The sequence below is a fragment of the Takifugu rubripes genome, chromosome 22, assembly GCF_901000725.2.
Source record: "Takifugu rubripes chromosome 22, fTakRub1.2, whole genome shotgun sequence".
In the NCBI taxonomy this organism is placed as follows: domain Eukaryota; kingdom Metazoa; phylum Chordata; class Actinopteri; order Tetraodontiformes; family Tetraodontidae; genus Takifugu; species Takifugu rubripes.
The window spans coordinates 9,009,147-9,028,460 of NC_042306.1; the positions used below are offsets into that span (position 1 = coordinate 9,009,147).

The 19,314-nt window shown below is 42.0% G+C and overlaps 1 protein-coding gene across 4 annotated transcripts in view; it reads right to left on the reverse strand.

Moving 5' to 3' along the window:
- tnr (tenascin R (restrictin, janusin)) overlaps positions 1 to 19,314 on the reverse strand; it is a 91,635-nt gene that overhangs the window by 11,866 nt on the left and 60,455 nt on the right. For 2 of the 4 annotated variants that reach the window (XM_029831434.1, XM_029831435.1), the window contains exons 11-23: positions 16,014 to 16,164; positions 13,575 to 13,750; positions 12,825 to 12,915; positions 12,519 to 12,619; positions 11,938 to 12,040; positions 11,215 to 11,304; positions 10,612 to 10,745; positions 10,389 to 10,518; positions 7,962 to 8,228; positions 6,274 to 6,393; positions 5,787 to 5,930; positions 3,397 to 3,516; positions 2,728 to 2,871 (exon numbers count right to left, since the gene is read on the reverse strand). In XM_029831434.1, coding sequence (XP_029687294.1) covers positions 2,728 to 2,871; positions 3,397 to 3,516; positions 5,787 to 5,930; positions 6,274 to 6,393; positions 7,962 to 8,228; positions 10,389 to 10,518; positions 10,612 to 10,745; positions 11,215 to 11,304; positions 11,938 to 12,040; positions 12,519 to 12,619; positions 12,825 to 12,915; positions 13,575 to 13,750; positions 16,014 to 16,164 — 1,771 coding nt within the window. The remainder of the gene's footprint in view (positions 1 to 2,727; positions 2,872 to 3,396; positions 3,517 to 5,786; positions 5,931 to 6,273; positions 6,394 to 7,961; positions 8,229 to 10,388; positions 10,519 to 10,611; positions 10,746 to 11,214; positions 11,305 to 11,937; positions 12,041 to 12,518; positions 12,620 to 12,824; positions 12,916 to 13,574; positions 13,751 to 16,013; positions 16,165 to 19,314) is intronic. The other 2 variants (XM_029831436.1, XM_029831437.1) reach the window with 2 other exon arrangements.

Consider the following 19,314-nt stretch of genomic DNA (forward strand, 5'->3'; position numbering starts at 1 on the left):
AAGAAAAACCGCATCCCTGAACCTTACACAACTGTGCACACTCGTATCAATGCACAAATGGCATTTATGCTCTCACTGTCGGCAGTTGACAAGAGCTGTTAACTTATTTAATTTTAGTGCTTGGCATTCCTGTGCACAAAGGGAACAATCAGAACTAGCAATCCACAACATAACGCCTCCCTGACAACCTCTTGAATGATGCAGATGGGCCTCTTTTTGAAACAAAATACCTTGTCATACTCATTTTCTCTTCTTTATCCAGCTGGTTTGCATCCAGCTCTGTCTCCTCCTCTTTGCTCCTTTTGTGATCAACTATAATTCCACTCTTTGTTCTCTTGATCTCCATTTGTGTCTTTATTTCTCTCTACTGTGTCCCATCTGATTGTCCACCTTCTCTCATCTGCCAGGCTGCTAATCATACTCCTGTAAGTGAATGTTCACATCTTCCTTTTAATTTGAACATTGTCCTTTTAAAAAAATCATAAAATGGAGGGCTAAGAAGCACCTTCCATTTACTCGTCCTCATGTATTTGTCCTCAGTCCACTGTCCTCAGTCCCATTAATCCTTCACAGAGAGTCTGCAGATGCAGATGAGGAGGCGCTGGTGGGGTTTGTGGTAGCTGAGTTGTGAAAACCACAGCATCGGGATGAGTAACTTTGGTTTCTCATTACCATGTGGGGTTAGCACTGCAAGAAGGAAACTATAAAAAGCACATACTGCTCTGCAGTATGGGCTGTATAAGTGTGTAGGTAGAAGAGATGAGATTCTGCCTGTTTTTGTGGAGGGAGATTGATAAAATGGTCAAAATCCAAACAATATTGTGAGCAATGATAATGTTCTAGCTTTACACACGATGGAAAATACGAGAATTTCTGGCACAGGTTTGCAGAGGTGCTGCATCCTAAAAGCAGTCACTTGGAGAATAAAGATTATGATTCCGTAACTGCTGCACTCTCAGCGGTAGGCAAGCATCAGCGAGAGAAGCTGCCGACAGCAAGGATCTCTGCAGCTTCCAAAACTTCCAAAGCACTTCTGAGAGAGGGGGGCTCAGCCGCATCAGAGGGAAAGGAGGCCCCGCGATTCAACCTACGGGCTTATACAGACACCCGTAGTCAAATCCCGCCATTTTCCACTCCCATCGCTTAAATATCAGCCTTCTGAGAGCACTCTTACTCGGTGCTGAACTCTTACGGTGTGGCAGCCAGACAACAAAACATCCCCAAGCAACAGGAAAAAGGGCGCGAGGATCAACTATAATATAAATAACAGCGATTTTTGGCCACTTTTTGATATGAGTCACCCACCCCCCCCTTCTCTTCATCCTCCTCTACACTTTGTTCAATATGCATGTGGAGGAACCATCTCTCCTTAAAAGGAGTAAAAACCAAGAGAAAGAACTTTCCCTTCGCCGATTTAGACGCAGTGCACGGAGCAGAAGAGGTCAAGAATTCATAGGAATTTTGAGCGGCGCACAAAACACACAAAATAAAACGACTGTGCCAGGAAGCCGCAGAGCCACTTTCTGCAGGCTCGTCAGATGCTCACGCAACTTGTTGTGGAAGATGAGTTAATGTTCATAGCAATGTGGAACAAAAGGGTCAGAATAACTTTAAATCTAATCGTTGTCTCAGCAACGGCGAGGAGCTGAACTTGGCTCAGGCCCAAGCACAGAAAGCCAGCGCAGTCTAACCAAGAATCAGAATCCCTGAATAAAGAAACGGAAGGACATTCTTAGTAGAGATAAAAGATGAATACAGTTATTATAAAACAATTTCCCAACACAAAAAATTCAGTACCAGAAATAAACACAAAATCACTGATTAGTTGGTGCATTGTGATGCTGTTGCATGTGCAGAAAGAACATCAATTCTTCAAACGTTGCCGCTAATACTGGAGACAATGATCATAGCGGAAAAATAAACAAAGTCTATTCCAGATGAGGAGAACAAAGGCAAGCATTCGCCATCTGCTTGATTCATTAAAACCAAGCATACAAACATGTTCTGCGCGCTCAGCGCTTTGGTCTACATCAAAGCAATTTCCCAGAATTGTGTCTTCTACATGATAGTGTCTAATCAGCATGGTGATTCTGCTTTTTTTTTTGGCGAAGAATGTCTCCTCATTAAAATCACCCCAAACTGCCAAGAACTTTTGTTTCTGCATGAGTTATTATGTGAAGCCATGACGTGGTGGTAGGCAAAACCAGAATTTCTGAGGTCTGTTTCGCATTCGGAGCCACGCGGCCGTGGAGGAAACGCACCCTGTTTCACGCTGTGGTGAACAAAATCAAACATTGCAAACTACGTAAAATTGTGGGATCCATCTTAAGTAGCAGCAGGGTGAATTTATTCTTGTAGATTCGCTCCTGAAAGAGCAGCGATGCTTTCACCCTGCTCTCAAAGTATGGAGGCAAGTCTCAGTGCTCGAGGCGATTGCAATAAAACAAGCCATAACTTACTGTCAGCATCAACTTCCTGGTGCTTGGCAACCAAATATCATCCCCGCGTGTGATGATAACAAACTGAGCAGATGTGAGGGGTCAAAACCAATCTCGTGCTGTGAAACTGACTCACAATTTCCTATTGTACTTATTGTTTATGCAACCCTATTTACTGTCTTCAGATACAGGGGAACACTTGATCAAGGGTGGTCTGAGATGCGTTTGTGAATAAAGTGCTGCACCTTCGGGAGGCTGCACTGGGTGCTGCAGTACAAAGGTCACCTACGTGTTTGCAGGTTGGTGATCACAGTGCCGCTGGTCAACGGCCCTTTGGTAGCGTACAGAGCCACAGAGTAGCTGGTGCTGGGACTTAGGTTGGACAGTTGGTGCTCCTGCTTGATGCCTTCCACCAGGAATGTGTCAGCTGTCACTTGAAAGAAAAAAATGAGGAAAACATCTTTTTCAGCATATAAGATCATGCAATTATTTAAGTACAAACTGAACATGAGATACAAACACGCACATTAGAACAGTACTCTAATCAAAGGGTTTTATTAGCTCAAATAATCTTGTGTTCCTACAGAATGAAGAATTTTGACCAGATTGGAGGGACAGACAGAATATACTAGTCAACATATGAACTGAAAATCTGGTATATCCTTCAGGAGACATCACTGATATTCTAACAATCTCCACAAACATGAGGATCCAATAATATGACAGAAATTTGTTTAGCTGGGAATTTTTAAAATCCATATTCCAGACTGTAGGCTTTTCAAGACTGATGGCTTATCTGATGAACATAATAGGACCATCTAAAATCTTCTTTCACTCCTAGCGTAGGATTATGATATAGCAACAAATCAATCTTAACCCTGTTGTGTGTGTTCGCTGGAAAGATAACTGGACCTCTTCTTCCAGTTGCCTACGCTGCATCCAGTTCTGGTGCCTTTACCTTGATTGTGTGTGAGGGTCAGCACATAATTGTCGACCACAGACAGAGGGGGGTTCCACCTCAGCAAGGCTCCCCGTGGGGTGATATTCAGAGCCGTCAGCTCAGAGGGCATGTCCATCGCTGAAATAAAACAGCACAAATTATCAATTATAAACCCAAACACAAATTTATTCCAAAGAATAAACAAAGCAGGAAGGCAAGTTGGATGAAATGGATTCTGTTCAAAAGTTCTGAATTATTCGGGGCTGATCAATTAGCTGATTTTGTGTCTTGGGCCTTATAAAGATGCCAACGCTTTTCTGTTTTGCTGCAAAAATGGATTTTTGGCATCCCTCCTCACCAAGGAGCGGCGTCAGCTGCACATGTACACCCAGTTAACAATTCTGAACGCATTCAGTGCAAGTTCACCAGGCACAGAAGGGGTTTGATCATGATTAATGAGTCATTATGCCATTTTGATCACTGTTCTCATACTCCTTGGATATGCTGCAGAAAATTATGCAGTAGAAAATGCTACACGAGGTCTCACATATTCTCCCGGGCCAAAGTTTTCCCCACCCACATCCTAATTCCGCTCACCGACTGCTGGACACACCAAAAATTGAGCTGGAATTTAATTACACCTTTAACCTCCACATTTTAACCCCAATTTTTCTTCAGGCGCACTATTTTGGCACCAGAGGCAGTGTGGCAGGAGAAGATGGAACAATGCGCGTGTTCCAGATGAGGCAATTCATTTTGCCCCCGTTTCATCATAATAACAGATGAGCTTAATTCATTAAGAAAGCAAAATGAATCTGAGTCTCGGAGCCCTCATACACAGAAACAAACCTGATTAAAATTGTTACATTAATTGCAAAGTGCTGTAAGTGATTTCAACAGAGGGTTGCCAAGTCAATTAGATTGGCAATGGAGATGAAGAAGACAGGTCACCCTCGTCAATCCAATCTTCACTGTCCATCTCCTGATTGCAGCATGACTCACGGCCTTAAGCCAATTGTGTGATGTCAAGCTGTGATTTGTATCTGAAAGTCATCCAGGGCTTAAGATTCTGTTTGGATAAAAGGCAAAAAAAGGACGGGGAAAACTAAACAGACTAGTCTGGGATTATAGAGGTCTAGAGGGACAGACTGTTCATCTTTAAATGTGGACAGCACCCAAAGCTTCAGTCTATTCTGGGAAGCTGATGATGTCGTACTTTAGTCAAAATCAGAATAAATAAAACAGGAGTCGATGAATCAACCTGTTAGAGCTACAGGTGATATTTCAATGATTTATTTACAATAAGCCCCAGTAATGTTGGCGTTGAACAATTTACAGTGCCTAATTTGGTTGAAATAACAAGATAATCCTGTAGTTTATATTTATACTGGACTTTGCTGTAACTTTAGATTGTTGCTAATAAAGGTTAACTGACCTTGTATAAGGATTATTTCATGCATAATAGATCTAAATTGCTCAGTAAATCTTCAGAACTACTCTTATAAGGTGATTTGAAAAGGTCATCCAGTGCGTGTTTTGATCGAATAACTCCAGACCTTGAAGGCATCATTGTCACCATGATTTATTTTATTTTAGCCTTGTGTTAGTTTTGTCATTCTTCTCTCTACCCCCTCACCTTTTTTCACCCTTTTCTAAATTGCTCTGTCCCCAGAAAGACCACAAAAATCAGTCAGTGAGGGCTTAATGTTGATCTATTGATGATCTGGAACCCCAATCTGGACAACCCCGATTTTACTGTGGTGACAACATAAAACTAGGTCTTGATAATAAGGTATTTGGGAGTATGAAAAGCCACAAACAGAGCTGATAGCCATCTTTACTTGATTGGGCACCAAGCACATTTCTTTTTTTATTTACTTTTTAGACTGAACTCTGATAAATCAGGGGGCATTGTCATGCACTTCCACGCTCTTCTATATTCTGCCCTTTTCGATTCGCTCAGCCAGCTCTCCCTCTCCCTCTCTCAGACATTTACACACACACACACACACACACACACACACACACACACACACACACACACACACACACACACACACACACACACACACATTGATTCAGCAGCAGTACATTAACAGTATCCTTGACAAAAAGAAAAGTTATGCCTTAATATAACATTTTTCTGCCTTGCTAAATGCACTTCTTTGCTGAACTGTGATGAAAATGAATTATTATAATGATGACAGACAATGCAAGCAAAACGCTGCGCAAAAAAAGCCGGGAGAGGGAAATACGTGACGCAAAGTTACACTTTTTAAAGTAAAACTTCTGCTTCAGTGTTTCTAAATTCTAATTGTGAATGTGGACATTTTAATCAATAACATGTCCATCAGTCTGGACGTGTGCTTTTACGGACCTCGTGGCATTGCTTTGGTCTAACAGCCTACCTGTGAAGACAGAGGTCCTAACCACGTCGCTCTCCTGGCTCTCTTTGACAGCACTGATGCTGATTTCATATTCCGTAGCAGGGAACAGGCTGGACAAGGTGTAGTTGGTCACATCGCTGTCAATCACCATGCTGTCCACTCGGCCTGTGGGGACACGTCAGATGGGTGAGGGACTGAATGCTGGCTGTCGCTCTGAACTCGAGGGAACACTGCTGAGCTAACCACAGTACTTTTTGTATTTATGATTTTAATTATTTATTATTATTGCATTTATTTATTTATTTTTGGTTTAACTGAGTGATTTTTAATTAAAGAACCCTAATTAAACCTCACTGGTAAAATGTTACCATTAATTAGGTATAGCAGAGTGTGTCACCATCTCCACTTTGTGGAAAATATTTTTAATCTGGCCTGTTTTGCCACCAAATGTCACGTTCATTTAACTGTAACCGTAGTTCATCATGTCTGGTGAAATAATAAATGCTACCTCTGGCTGACTGGTAGGACAGCTTATAGTATTCAAATGGAGCCAACGGTCTGATCCAAGAGAGAGTGACAGAGTCCTCGGTCACATCTGAGACCATCATCTCTTTTGGCGGGTCCAGGCCTAAAAGGGAGGTGACAGAAGAGACAAGTTTACTAATGTGATTGTTGAATGTAGTTGATTATAAGTTGTCAATTTCAAGGATGATGATGTATTTACTTAATTATTACACCTTTTTGAGCAGCCCTGTTGTTTAGATGTGTATGATAAATTTATAATGGATATCCAGCATTATGATCCATAAAGTTGTCATCAGTGATCATTATTCAAGCTCTGTCTCTTCCTCGACACACATTAATAGCTTCACGTATAAATGAAAATGTTTGAGTATTTCGAGCTGGGAACTCTGCTCCTGCTGACTCCCTGTAATTGAGATTTGTAAACAAGATCGCAATCATATTTTCACTGTGTAAGATAATAAATGTGGCCCTCAGGCCAGTTGACAATGGAATGCATTTCAAGAGGCCTTCAAAATGAATGTCAGGCTAATAAACCAAACCAGCAATAACAGTGGTCAAAATATTGGATCACAATCAAAATCAGAACACAAATGTCTGTAAATGACTACAAACTGAGTTGCAGCGTTGCAGCCTGGCAAACTCATCATTCCTAAAGGATGATGGTATCAACCTCTGGTATCAATTTCTGATACCAGAAGGCAAGAGAGTACGGTAGTCTTTCTGTAATGTTCATATTTAGGCCATACCAAATCAGGTCCGCAAGAATTATCATAGTTTAAAGATGTTTGGAATTGCCGCGCACCTCTTTTAACAAGCCTTGTTCGATTTCACCCTTGAAATCTGCATTTCTGTGTGTGGGTGAGTGGAAAGAGAGCGAGGGAAGAGTGCTTGAAGCCGCCAAGCTTCTCTATTCAACCGGCACGCTAATCAGACGGCGGCGTGGAAGTGTTCTGGCACAGATGAGACGTTAATGTCTCTATTGTTGGGTGCTTCCATCTTTTGTCCAAATGTCTTTTATTCTTCGTCACTTCCACTCTTGATCTTATTCCTCTTTTGCCACCAACCCTGAGTGTTCTGCTGTAATTACGCCATTTCATTGTTTACCCTTTATAAAAATATGAATAGCGTGTTTTTAGTCACGAGAAATGTCTTGAATGTCTCCATTTTAACAAGCCTATTAATGAAGAATTACACGGCTAAATGGGGGTGTGGGAACAAAGATGAAGGTTTAAGTGATCATTGAGGGGAATTTCATTGCAGCCTGGAAGAAATCCTGAGAAATGACATTCTTTCCTGAGATACAATGTGTTCAGGAAAACATCTGTTTGCATTTGCATTCAGATTTTCTCCCTTTTCCCTGTTGTTTACCCTCCGACGTGCTTCTGACATTCCCAAGGCCGCACTAAAAAAGCAGCGTTCATTGCAAGTGGGGCCAATTCGATGTGAAATAGAAGCGGACGTGTGGAAAATACGTGAACATGATACTCTGACAGTGTAGGTCTGGGAGCAGACAGTAACATTAACCCTAGCTCCTGTGGGAGGGTTTCTGGACGCTACAACCCCCTAAGTGCCTTTGTAAAGAAGACTGTTAACATCCTGCGCCTTTCTCTCTCCAGCTGTACCTTTCACCAAACTTTTTTGTGCCCTCACATGTCTCACAAAGCATCTCACCTGTAGTGAGCGATGCTGTAATGGGGTCAGAGGTGACGTCCGCTTGTATTGTGATTAGACTGATGGTGTACGGTGTGGACGGCAACAGCCCCTGGACCAGAGATGCTGTCTTAGAGCCATCCAGCGTCACCTTAGATGAGTCTGTCCCGTCGGAAGAGCTGTAGCTCAGGATGAAGAGGTCGGCAGGTGGTGCCGGGGCGCTCCAGGCCACCAACACAGAGTCTGAAGTGACTTCTGATAAGAAGAGGTGAGTTACGGGCCTGATTCCTGGAGGGACAGGGGTGGAAGGAGCACCAGAGAGTTTTCAAGGTCCAGGTAAAGCGAAGAAGTATGAAGGAGAGTCTCCATCCTGGATGATTTCTCGAATTCTTTAGGTTTCAATAAAAAAATATTTGAGCGTCTTTGTTAAGAGTCAAGGCAGAGCATAATTATCGTGAAATGATGGTTAAATTGGTGATGGAAAAGGAAAACGAGAAGCAGGAAAATGGAGAACCCAAGAAGAAAAGGATGATGATGACATGGTGAAAAAGCATGAGATATTGTGATGAAGTTGAATCAGGATCAAGGCTGGCACGACGGCAAGTGAAAGAAGACGTGGAGGTAACTAGCCACGTGTAACGTAGGGACACTGGTAGAGCCACCCTGAGCTCCAGGTAAAGCTCTTTCGAATTAGTCATTTGAAGCCTCCTTTGTTCAAATCTATCCTTCCTTTTCCTCTTTCAAGGACTGACAATTTATGATGCGTTTACTGACCTTCATCAACTGTCAACTCCTATTATCATCTTGCAGTGTCAGCAGAATCATCTTCCCCTCATAACTTATACTTGAGTAGAAAACACTAAACTGACCAAATTGCATCCCCCGTTGTTATAAGTCTTGGTTATTCATTGGAAAGGATGAAAAATAACGAGAAATGCCGTTTTCAGTATTTTGCTGATGGTCTTACTTTTGAGAAAACTTTTGGTGGAGACAGTGCCACATTTTCATGAAGTGACTTAAAACTGGGACAAATCTGTCTGGGTTAACAGTCTAATTAAAACAAACTTTTCACTGCAAAGGAGTCGTATGCTTTGGCTGATTGTTATTCTGTGTCTCCTGGGGTGTTGGAGTCTATTCTGACTGGGTGAAAGGCAGAAATACACACATCATTCACTCACGCACACAATAAATTTTCCAATCAACCTGTAATGCTCATGTTTTTGGACTAAAACAACCTTCTTGCTATGACTTGCAGCTTGTGCTCACTGCTAGAAAATGCTGCCATCTGTGAAAGATGACATTGTAAAAACATTCACTGTGTGTCTTATGCCCTTAATTTGTAAGGAACCAGCTGCTTATCAGGCCCCCTCACCTGCTCACATTAGGAAATTTGGGAAAGACATGACAAATTTTTTTTTTCATCCGTGCAGCACCGGTCTGAGCACCCGTTTGAGCCTTGGTCTTAAAAGTAAGGCGTGGTCGGGGAATACTGTTGGCACAGCAAGAGAGCAGTCGAGAAATTGACAAATGCCCTGAACTGAACATGAGAGCCTCGGGGATTCTGACTGCGTGTTTGATATTGAGGAGCTTATCTAAATTAAAGACAAGCAGAAGGAGAGTTGGATTCTCAAGAAACAGGATGTTTTCTTAACAAGAAGCACCGGTGTGGGGGCATCAATATAGCCTGTGCACCCGAGATAATGCCACAAAGAAACTGACGGCTAAAGTTTTTTCTCAGCAGCTCATTAGTCAAAGGCTACATGTGATGATGATGATGATGATGATGATGATGATGATGATGATGATGATGGTGATGTCAATTTGTAGTGAAGAAAAGCACGACAGTTCAGACGACAGGTAAATACATGTCCATCATTCTGATGCCATCCTTTGTGAGAACTGAAAACCACATGGAGCGCTGTGTTAAAAAAAGAAAAAATGGGCTGCAGAGATTGACAGGTGATTTGGTGCACAGATGAATAGATTGATTGAAGTGGAGAGAAGTGAAATGACTTAGTTTTGGTTGAAGAGAATGAGCTGCGCAAATGCGCGCCACTGGAGGTGAAGGGCTTTTGTTAAAACCAAGGACTCAGAAACATACACTAAAACACCTGCAGCTCACCTCGCACTTTAGTTCATTAAATAGTTTATGCATTCATAGTTATTACACACTACTGTTATAAAAACACTCTTATCTTTCTGCATTAGCACACAGACCTTTCAACTCTTATCCATTTGGAAGCAAATTTAGCTTAGCTCTTTTTGCTAATTGACTGAATTAAATGCATGATGCACTACTGAGCAGACACCAAAAATGAGATTGCATCAACTTGTTGCAAAGAGAAAGGCAAAGGTGTTGAGGTGGGGGGCTCGTTATTATTCTGCTCACAATAAGGGAGCTCCACAGAAAGTCTCTTCCAATAAAAGGAACCTGACTATTCTCTGCACCTGTAAAGGCGTCGATTGTGGCGACATTGCTTTGTTGCCGTCCTCTTCTTGCTGCCACCGTGACGGTGTACTCAGTCCCGGGGTCCAGCTCTGCCAGGGTGATGGTGGTAATATCTTTGGGCACTGTCAGCTGAAACAGAAAGTGAATGTTGTGAGGCTCTGAATGGACTCAATTAATGCTTATTGCACGTTTTTCAACATAGTTCCAACATCAAGGTTTTACCTCAGTGGTGACTCCAGAAGAGGATGTGCAGGTGACCTTATAATGGTCGATGGGACCCTGGACCACACCCCACACGAGTGTGATGGTTTTGTCTGTAGAAGCTGTCACGGTGAGATCCATGGGCACGTCCAACCCTAAGACAACGGAGGGACAGACTGATGCAGCAGAGTACAGCTATAGCTGTATAGGTACCTTTGCTGCAATAGCTTCCACTTTTTAAACCCCCACCACAGTGTTTGAAAATGCCAATAAAGTGGGGTTTAAATAACTATCTCTAAACTGCTTCACATGATTTCCTCTCAAGGAGCTTTGAAAAAACTTAATATACCCTCAGATAATTAATGACATTACTCCTGCGGGAGTATTAGAAATAAAAAATATGCAAATGCTTAATATTCATGGCAGTCTACAGCCTGTCCTCACAGGCCTGTAAAGAGAGTAAAAAAAATCAGAGACATGAAGAGGAAAAAGGGAGTTTTGTCAGGGAGGGATTATAGTTACAGATGAGAACATAGCAATTAACCCTGCTGCCAGAGTGATATTTCCATTTTTGATTATATGTGTCAGACATGCAGAGATCAGCAGATATTCCAATTGGTCTACCTGTCCTGGCGTTCATTGTTGCTGGTGTGCTCTGGTTGCTGCCTTTCATAGCAGAAATGCCAATGCCGTACTCAGTGCCCGGCAGCAGGTCTGAGGAATGGAGACAAGCAAGAAACGGTTGCTAATTTAGCGAAAAAAGAAACACTGGAAAAGCACTGGTATAGTTATTTTTAATGCATGCACATCAGGATGACAGTTCAAATTCTTCGTGACAGTCTAGTTAACTGCAGCTTGAAGGAAGGGTTCTAAAATGTGACAAAACTTATGAGTTTTGAGTCAATGCGCGGTTTCAATATGGGAGAAATCGGGCGACACGGTGACAGTGATTAGCAGAAAATACAGAAAGAGTCAGCCAGAGAGAAAATGAAGGTGACAGAAGAGGAATGAGAGTGCAGGCAGCATCGATTATAACGGCCTCGCCGAATAACTCCAGGACCTTTTGCCTTTATTTTTATGCTGGCCCTGCCCTTTCCAGCAGTGTGGCCTTTTAGAAAAAAATAAAAAATAAAAATAATGTCAGCTGACCCCACTTTTCAATATGCCCCCAGGACAACAGGCATTCTAACAAATACAATCATTTGAATGTCAACTGAGTGTTGAAACACTGCATAATTCTAACGCAGGCAACACCCTATAAAGATAGAAAATAACAACACAGGGGAAAGGAGAACCTGAAAGAGGTTTATTATCAGCAAAAATCAGCGGCTGAATGATCTCAGTTACCGGTCAGGGTGGTCCTCGTGGTGGCTCCCTCGTTGCGGGGAACTATAACTTTATCGTACTGTTCTCCTGCTAAAGTGCTGTACACCACCTGGTAGCCCTCCACCTGTGTGAAAACGTACAGTTGACTGAGAGTTCGCATTTTTCTTTTCCAAACAGTAAACGCTGTTACTCTCAGTTTCCTGTTACTGGCATTTACCGAGCACAATGCATGTATGCGGGGTGATAAAGTGCTCACTCTGGAGTGTAAAAAAGGTTAGTAGCTGTAAACTGGTTTAGAGGAAAAGCTATTTGTTATGCACAATAAAACCCTTTCTTGAAAATCACTGAACGAATTATTGTATGAGAGGCTTTAGTTTTGCTCCACCGTACAATATTAATGTATTTTAAATATCGCGTTTATCCTTTGGCTATGATTTAGACAAAAACAGCATTACAACGTTTCTAGTATGATGAACAGCTACCTATTAGACACTGTCTTTCATTAAAATTGCTTCTTAACAGACAATAGAAACATTGAATAATCCCATTTTCCGTCACGCACAGTCTTCCTTTCTGATTCGAAGTTGGATTGTGTTGGTTACCTCAGCCTCGCTGTTATCCCATTCCAGCTCCAGGGCGGTGGAGGTCTTTGACACGAGCCGCAGGTTCTTGGGGGCATCGATTTCTGAGAAGAATGATAAAGCTGACAACGTTGGGGACACTGAGAACAATTCTCAGGGAAAATGACAATCACACATGAGTTGTTAGAACACAACTGGACATTTGAGTGTCTCAGCCTCCCCTTTGTGTAAATATCTCACAACGTCATGCTGGGAATTACCATAGTGCGGTGTGAAGATCACACACACACACCATTATTACCAAGTGTGTTTTCTGTTAGACCTCACCGGTCGTGAATTCAGTGGAAATAGATCCGCTCTCGTTTCCTGTCCTCACACCTGTCACAGACACTTCGTAACGAGAACCAGGGCGCAGAACCTGCAGAACGTATGATGAAGAATAGAACTGACTGTTAACAAAAATAACACGATCCTGCAGAAAATCCGCAGCGTGTGTTCAGCATTGACAAGAACAAGTATGAGGGCTTCGAAAATGTTCGCGCAAATAATGAGACCGAGAGCGTAAATGTTCCCCTCTATGTCCTTGACGTTCTCCGAGAGTCGCGCAGAGAGATGGTGGAAAATGACACGGGCTGACAAGCACATGTCAAATTTTTCTCCATGTAGGAGACAGAAACATGGACAATCTGCTCTTTTCAATCTTTTGCTGGGCTGTTTCCTTCTGCCGTCCTCACAGCGGACACGGGAGGACATGGAGTGAGAAAATTACAAAAACATAAGGGAGTGCGGGCTTATCAATCAAACATCAACATGCTAAAGTGTAGCTCTGAGAAACAATGTAACAACACAGCTGTGAAAGGCAAGATAAATGGTCTGACTCATGATGACTGCCTTTTTTGACTCCATTTGGCAGTTGGGTTCACGTAATATGTCTATTTAATAAGATCAGTGACCCCAGAAAATGATTAATGCCCCTTTCTTCTGCACTATCTTTCTTACATCTCCGCATGCACACACACACACGCACACACACGCACACGCACGCACACACACACACACACACAAACAGCATCTTACCTGCAGGGAGTACTGGCTGAGTGTAGGCTGGAGCCGGAAGGTGGTCCTAGGACCTTCTCCCACCAAACCATAGCGCAACACAATTTGATCAAGCTTTGCTTTCGGTGGGGTCCACTCAACAAAAGCTACGGTGTCAGATATATCCCGCACAATCAGCTGTGTGGGTCCATCGATCACTAAAAAAAACACACAAAAAGCACAAAACCTTTGTGTTGGGTTGTTATTAAATTTGCCATTAAAACCATGTTTCACCTCAATATTTAACTCCGTGTGCAAATGTCCCACGTGTTTCATAGATTTCTATGCAGGCACAGTTGGGAGGAATAGAAAATCAAGGGGTGTGTCTCTAATTTCAGTTAAGCGGCATATAATGAGTCCCAGAAGGTTCTATATTGACTCATTTAAACACAACTGTCTTGCCCTCAGAGGCTCCATATAATCATTCCTATAGATAATAATGTAAATTAAGCTTTTTTTCTGCATGAACCAAAGTATTATTTAGGTAATTCATTATTCAGCCTCCAACAGCCTCACTGACATCACTTAAACAACTTTCTACAGTTTTGCTTCTATAAATCAGTTCTATTCTCTGTCATTTGTCTATTAACAGAGAGAAGCAGAGCACACTTTCTTCAGTCTTATATCTTCAGTGGCCACATTATAGTCAGAGAAAAGCTGCTGAAGAAAGTTAATATTTTATGTTATTGAACTAAAGTAAAAGGTTGCATACAGATGGGACCGGCAAAATTCTCTTTATTAATTTATGGCTCAGTGTGTAACAACCAATGACAAACTCTCCTCTCTCAACAGGTGTGTGATTAGAAACTAGCTTATATGACACCTCCGTTCCGTACATGACAACGTTCTCATTCAGGGGCACCCAGACTTTACAGATCCGACGCCAGTACTGAATATTTACTGACATCCTGCAGCAATGACGCCTGTTTCACCCACACACCCGTTTAGTGCCAGGTGTTAAACAGAGCCATCTGCTCCAATTTCCGACTTCTATCTAAAAAAGGACTTAAATTAATAACAGAGAATTTATTTTCCAAACCTAGACATAAACATTATGTTATATTGCAGGTGATTTTATAGGTGTGTTGAAAGCATAGTGAAAATGATGTTGCCCATGGCAACCCAAACTTTATTTTGAAATCAATACAGCTGTAAATGTCCTCCATCTTCACATTTCTTCAGGTCCCAAGGCTGTCCCAAGGTCAGTCGAGACAACAAATGTAATATACTGCAAAAAGTTGTTTTTGTATAGTCTATTTAAAGACAGGTAAAGAACTGCCATTTTCCGGCCACTCGCCCTTATTTAAAAACAAATGAAGGCCTCTTGTGCTTTCCATGCACATACAACATCCATCAAATCTACAAAGAACCAAGGTCATGTATTTGCCGAATGCTTCAGATTTGAACAGCCAGGCCATAAAGGCTGTCCTCTGATGGCCAGGCATGTTAAACTGACTGGAGCCGACTGGCTGTCCCTATATGCATTTGATTGGGTTTCGTGGTTCTCTGTGGCCGTAAAAAGGCACCACGCATGAGTTAAACTATCTTAGAAAATACTGCCTATCACAGTTTTTTTTATTCTTTGTCATCAGATTACATTACATTACACTGCCTTGTATCCCTCACTTTAGTGTGTTTTTTATGACGCTTTCATGATTATGTGACACGAAAACACTCAATGTGAGAAATGACCAAAATGGCTAATTTTCAAATAATAAAATGCCATATTGTATTGTATAGTATGACTGGTGCATATTTTCTACTTTTTCCTTCAAGCTGGCATTCTAAATAAGTTGCCACTACTTCCATACTCAGACTTGACAGCCTGCATGTGCTGGATGTTTTAGAAATTGGCCCCTTGGGCATCTTAAATAAAGAATACCAAGCAGAAGAGTGGATTACAACCTCCCCCTCCCCTTGGTTCTAACTCCTCAAGAATGTCTCTGCGTCTCCAAAGGACAGAAAGGGGGGAAAAAGAAAATGTTTCATATGAATAATTGACGAGCTTCAAATTTATCTTTCCCCTCTTTCTTTATCCAATAAAGGTGTCTTGCAGAAGGCTGCAATGCAAAATTAATGAGAGCCATGAATTGTTAATCAATACTTAATTACGGCCCATGAAAGGAACAGAGAATTGACAGGAAGTTGATAGTGTTTTGACTGCAGACATCACAGTCGGAATTGTTGTGGGTGATTTTTGAAGTGTAACTATTGTAGCTGTCTAAGTAGTGTCAGTGAGCTGGTGTGTGTATGTGTGTGTCTGTGTGTGTGTTGGGGTGGCGCTCCAGTGAGGTTTTCAACAGACAAAGAATTGTGTCAAGATGAGTCACTGATTGTGTCAGTGTATTTTGTGTGTGTGTGTGTGTGTGTGTGTGTGTGTGTGTTATAACTCAAGGGGTGTCTATAATGACTAGTACATACAGGTGATGACGGTGGCTGTGACAGGCTGGCTTCTACCCTGGTCTCGGAGGGCCACCAGGTTCACGGTGTATTCCTCCCCTGGTCTCAGTCCAGTCTGCACAAATGAAGTGATGGTGCTCGGCAGCTGAGCTGTCATCCCTCCGTCATTGTCCTGGAGAAAAGAAAGTTGGAAAAACACAAGAGATGCATTGAAAGCAAGATTTTCTTTAGCATAATGTGAATAAATATCAGCTACTGTTCTGCAATCTGCCTCAGTGGACAGATGGGAAGTGACAGTTGGATATAAACACTGAGTCATCCAGCTACATTTTTTCCCATTTTATATCATGCTCTGTACTTTTCTTCAGAAAATTTGTAAACATTCAGAGTTGCAGAAAGTTATTTCTCTGGCCGGATGCAGCTGTAATCCTTCCACATCCGCGACCCTGTCACTCACTCCTGCTCTTCCCAACTGTTCCCACCAAGCCGATGTTGAGCATGCACTTCGTGCCAGATGTTAGAGCTCCCCAAAAGCTTGTACAATGAGGGTATTAAAACAGCACAGCTTAACAGCTTGACGCTTCCCTGAATTAAAACTCTAATTAGAGAGGCAATCCATTTAATCATCTCAAGCAAATTACCAGCTTGAGCGCTAACACACAGTGATAGAGTTCCAATAACTATCAGTGTTCCGCTGCAGTAATTATGCAGTCAAACGGAGGTGATGTTCGTACACAAACTGATAACACGATAGCCCATCTCATTCCCATCAGCTGAGTCAGTCGGCTCATAATTAATCATCATCCCCTTTCTTGCTAGTGAGGTCGCTTAAATATAAAAAGGGAGGTTGAAGCCTGGCTGATTTTACTGTTCTTGTCTACCTCAGCAGCATGGCAGGGGTGGGGGTGGGGGGGATTGCACACCAGAGATAATTCGTCTGTCGAATACCAGATACACCTGCTGAGTATCTGTACTAGGGTATCGCTCCTCCTCACTGCACTCGATGTTTTCATACACGTTGAGCAATGAATGGCTGTCAGGAGGAGAGAAGCCCATCTACTTCCATGGTGACTGATAAACAAATGAAAGAAACTACCTCAAGACTGGACCCAGACTGTGCATTTTCTTCAAAAATCGCCAGCTGACTGTCATCGTCTTGTAAAAACGGACCGTCCTCCGTCACATTGACCGCAGAACTGAAGCGTGAGGCGGTTTTATCAGTAAGAACAAGATCATTGCAACGCACCATTCTTTGCAATATGGAGTTGAGTTGTGCCATTGAACTGTGATACACCTGGTTTGCACTGGGCCACTTTGCCGCCATGCGGCTTTCAACAGAGTGTGACTGACAACAAGCTCCGTGCACCTGCTGCTGTGAAGCTGCAACTGTGCAAAAATATGCAAAAGAGATGAGGGACTTAAAAAATACATCATGAGGAAAGCTGCTGAAACAGAACAGACAGGTAAAAAAAAAATCAGAGAATAAACAGGTGATTGTGTGCTGTGCGTGTGTGTGTGTGTGTGCGTGTGTGCGTTTGATGAATATTCATGTCATAATTAGACTGCACCTGGAAGAAATTACAACAGCACTCCCTGAAGACAGGCGTGTGAGGTACTTGACTGCTTCCTTGACAGATCACAATTTTACTGGTTTGACTGGTACTTCAGAATGATCAGAGTATTTACAGGAAAATATTGAATGTCGATGAGAAAGCTCATTGGATGTTATATGGAAATGCGATGCTTTGGTTTAATGATGGTGAGATAACAGACAGATGAGCTACTACTTGAGGTGAATAAATTCTCTTGTTAACGGGCTTGTAAATGACCTTGGATGAAGTCCTGTTTTGCCTGATTAGCTGGTTTTATTGAATACGGTGAAGTAAAATATTCTTTTCATTTAAAGCATATGGAACGGATGGCCCACACTTCACAATATTACAGATCTGTTTCCGAGATCCTCTCCACATGAACATTGCCATTACATATTTACCCTTTTGGTTCAAGGATAAAATTGCCCATCTGTGACTGCTATAGATTTAACTGTTATATTTCACCTTAACCTTGATATGCTTGCTGTAATTTATTTTCAGCCCAATCTGTCACATGCAACTACACAGGTATTTATCTCAGTGCAATAACATACTGGACCTAAAATCAGAATTTTTTTTTTTATTTTTTTACCGTAACAACCACTTGCAAATATAACCCTGTGTACACACTTTTCTAAAACTTTTTTTTTGCTTTGTCTTCCGTAAAAGCTGCAGTTCCGTTAGTATTCACCTCATGTTTATGGCCGATTTCCCCTTTCTTCCTACACTAGCAAAACACCTAAAAAGGTAAAAATATCAAGGGAAACCACATCATAAATTATGGATCATATGTTTATTTTAACTTGGCCTATAAAAACCTGTATATAATTTAGAGTCTGCACGTTCCACACTAATATAACTGGACACTTGTTGTCAGCTATGTGGTTTTTACATGCAGGCACATCTCTCGACTCAACCTTAAGGTGTCATAAAATTAATGTTTAGCAGTTTCACATAATTTGGTGGAAAAACAGAACAGAATCTGTTTGTGCGGTTGGTAAGTGTCAAACTAACCCCGGCAGCGTGGCATTTGATCTGAATGTCAGCTTCAACTCTCCGAGCTTTTGCTTTCTCTCTCCCTCCGTTGCCTTTCAGAGAGGAGTGTGAGGTCTATGTTTGTTCACACAAGCCAAAGCTTTCATGCCTGCCTCCATTAAGAGATTGTCAAAAATCACAAACTCCATTGCTGGATTAAAACCATGGGAGGCAGGACGCCCAGCTCATAATAAGATTCCCCCCTGTGGCTGAAAGCAAGGGTGAAAAGAAAGAGGGGGGGGTGAAGGAGGCAGGAAAGAGGAAAAGATGAGTCTTCACTGGAAGAGAGAGAAAAAATTGTATGGACGGAAATAGGATTAGGAAGCCAACCCCACCCCCCCACCTTCACCTTTTCAGACATATAAAGACTCGAAACAAGCACAAAGAAAGCATCTGAACACCAGATTTGAGGCTGGTCCAAAGGATATCTCACCCATGAGAACACCTTTAATGAGAAAACCAATTACGGTGAGAGGCCACAAGATTAGAGAGTGTCTGAGTTTGCAGTGGGAATTACAAACATAGTGCTTTTGCCTTGAACCTGGCTCTGCTATTTTTTGCTCAGAAAAAGGGTTTAATGGCTCATCCATCTAATAGCCAATAAGCCTAAGACAATCCGCTTTGGTATGGGTTTGAAGCTGAACAAACCCTTCCAAGAAAACCAAAATCTGCCGCGTTATTCTTTTCTCATCCAT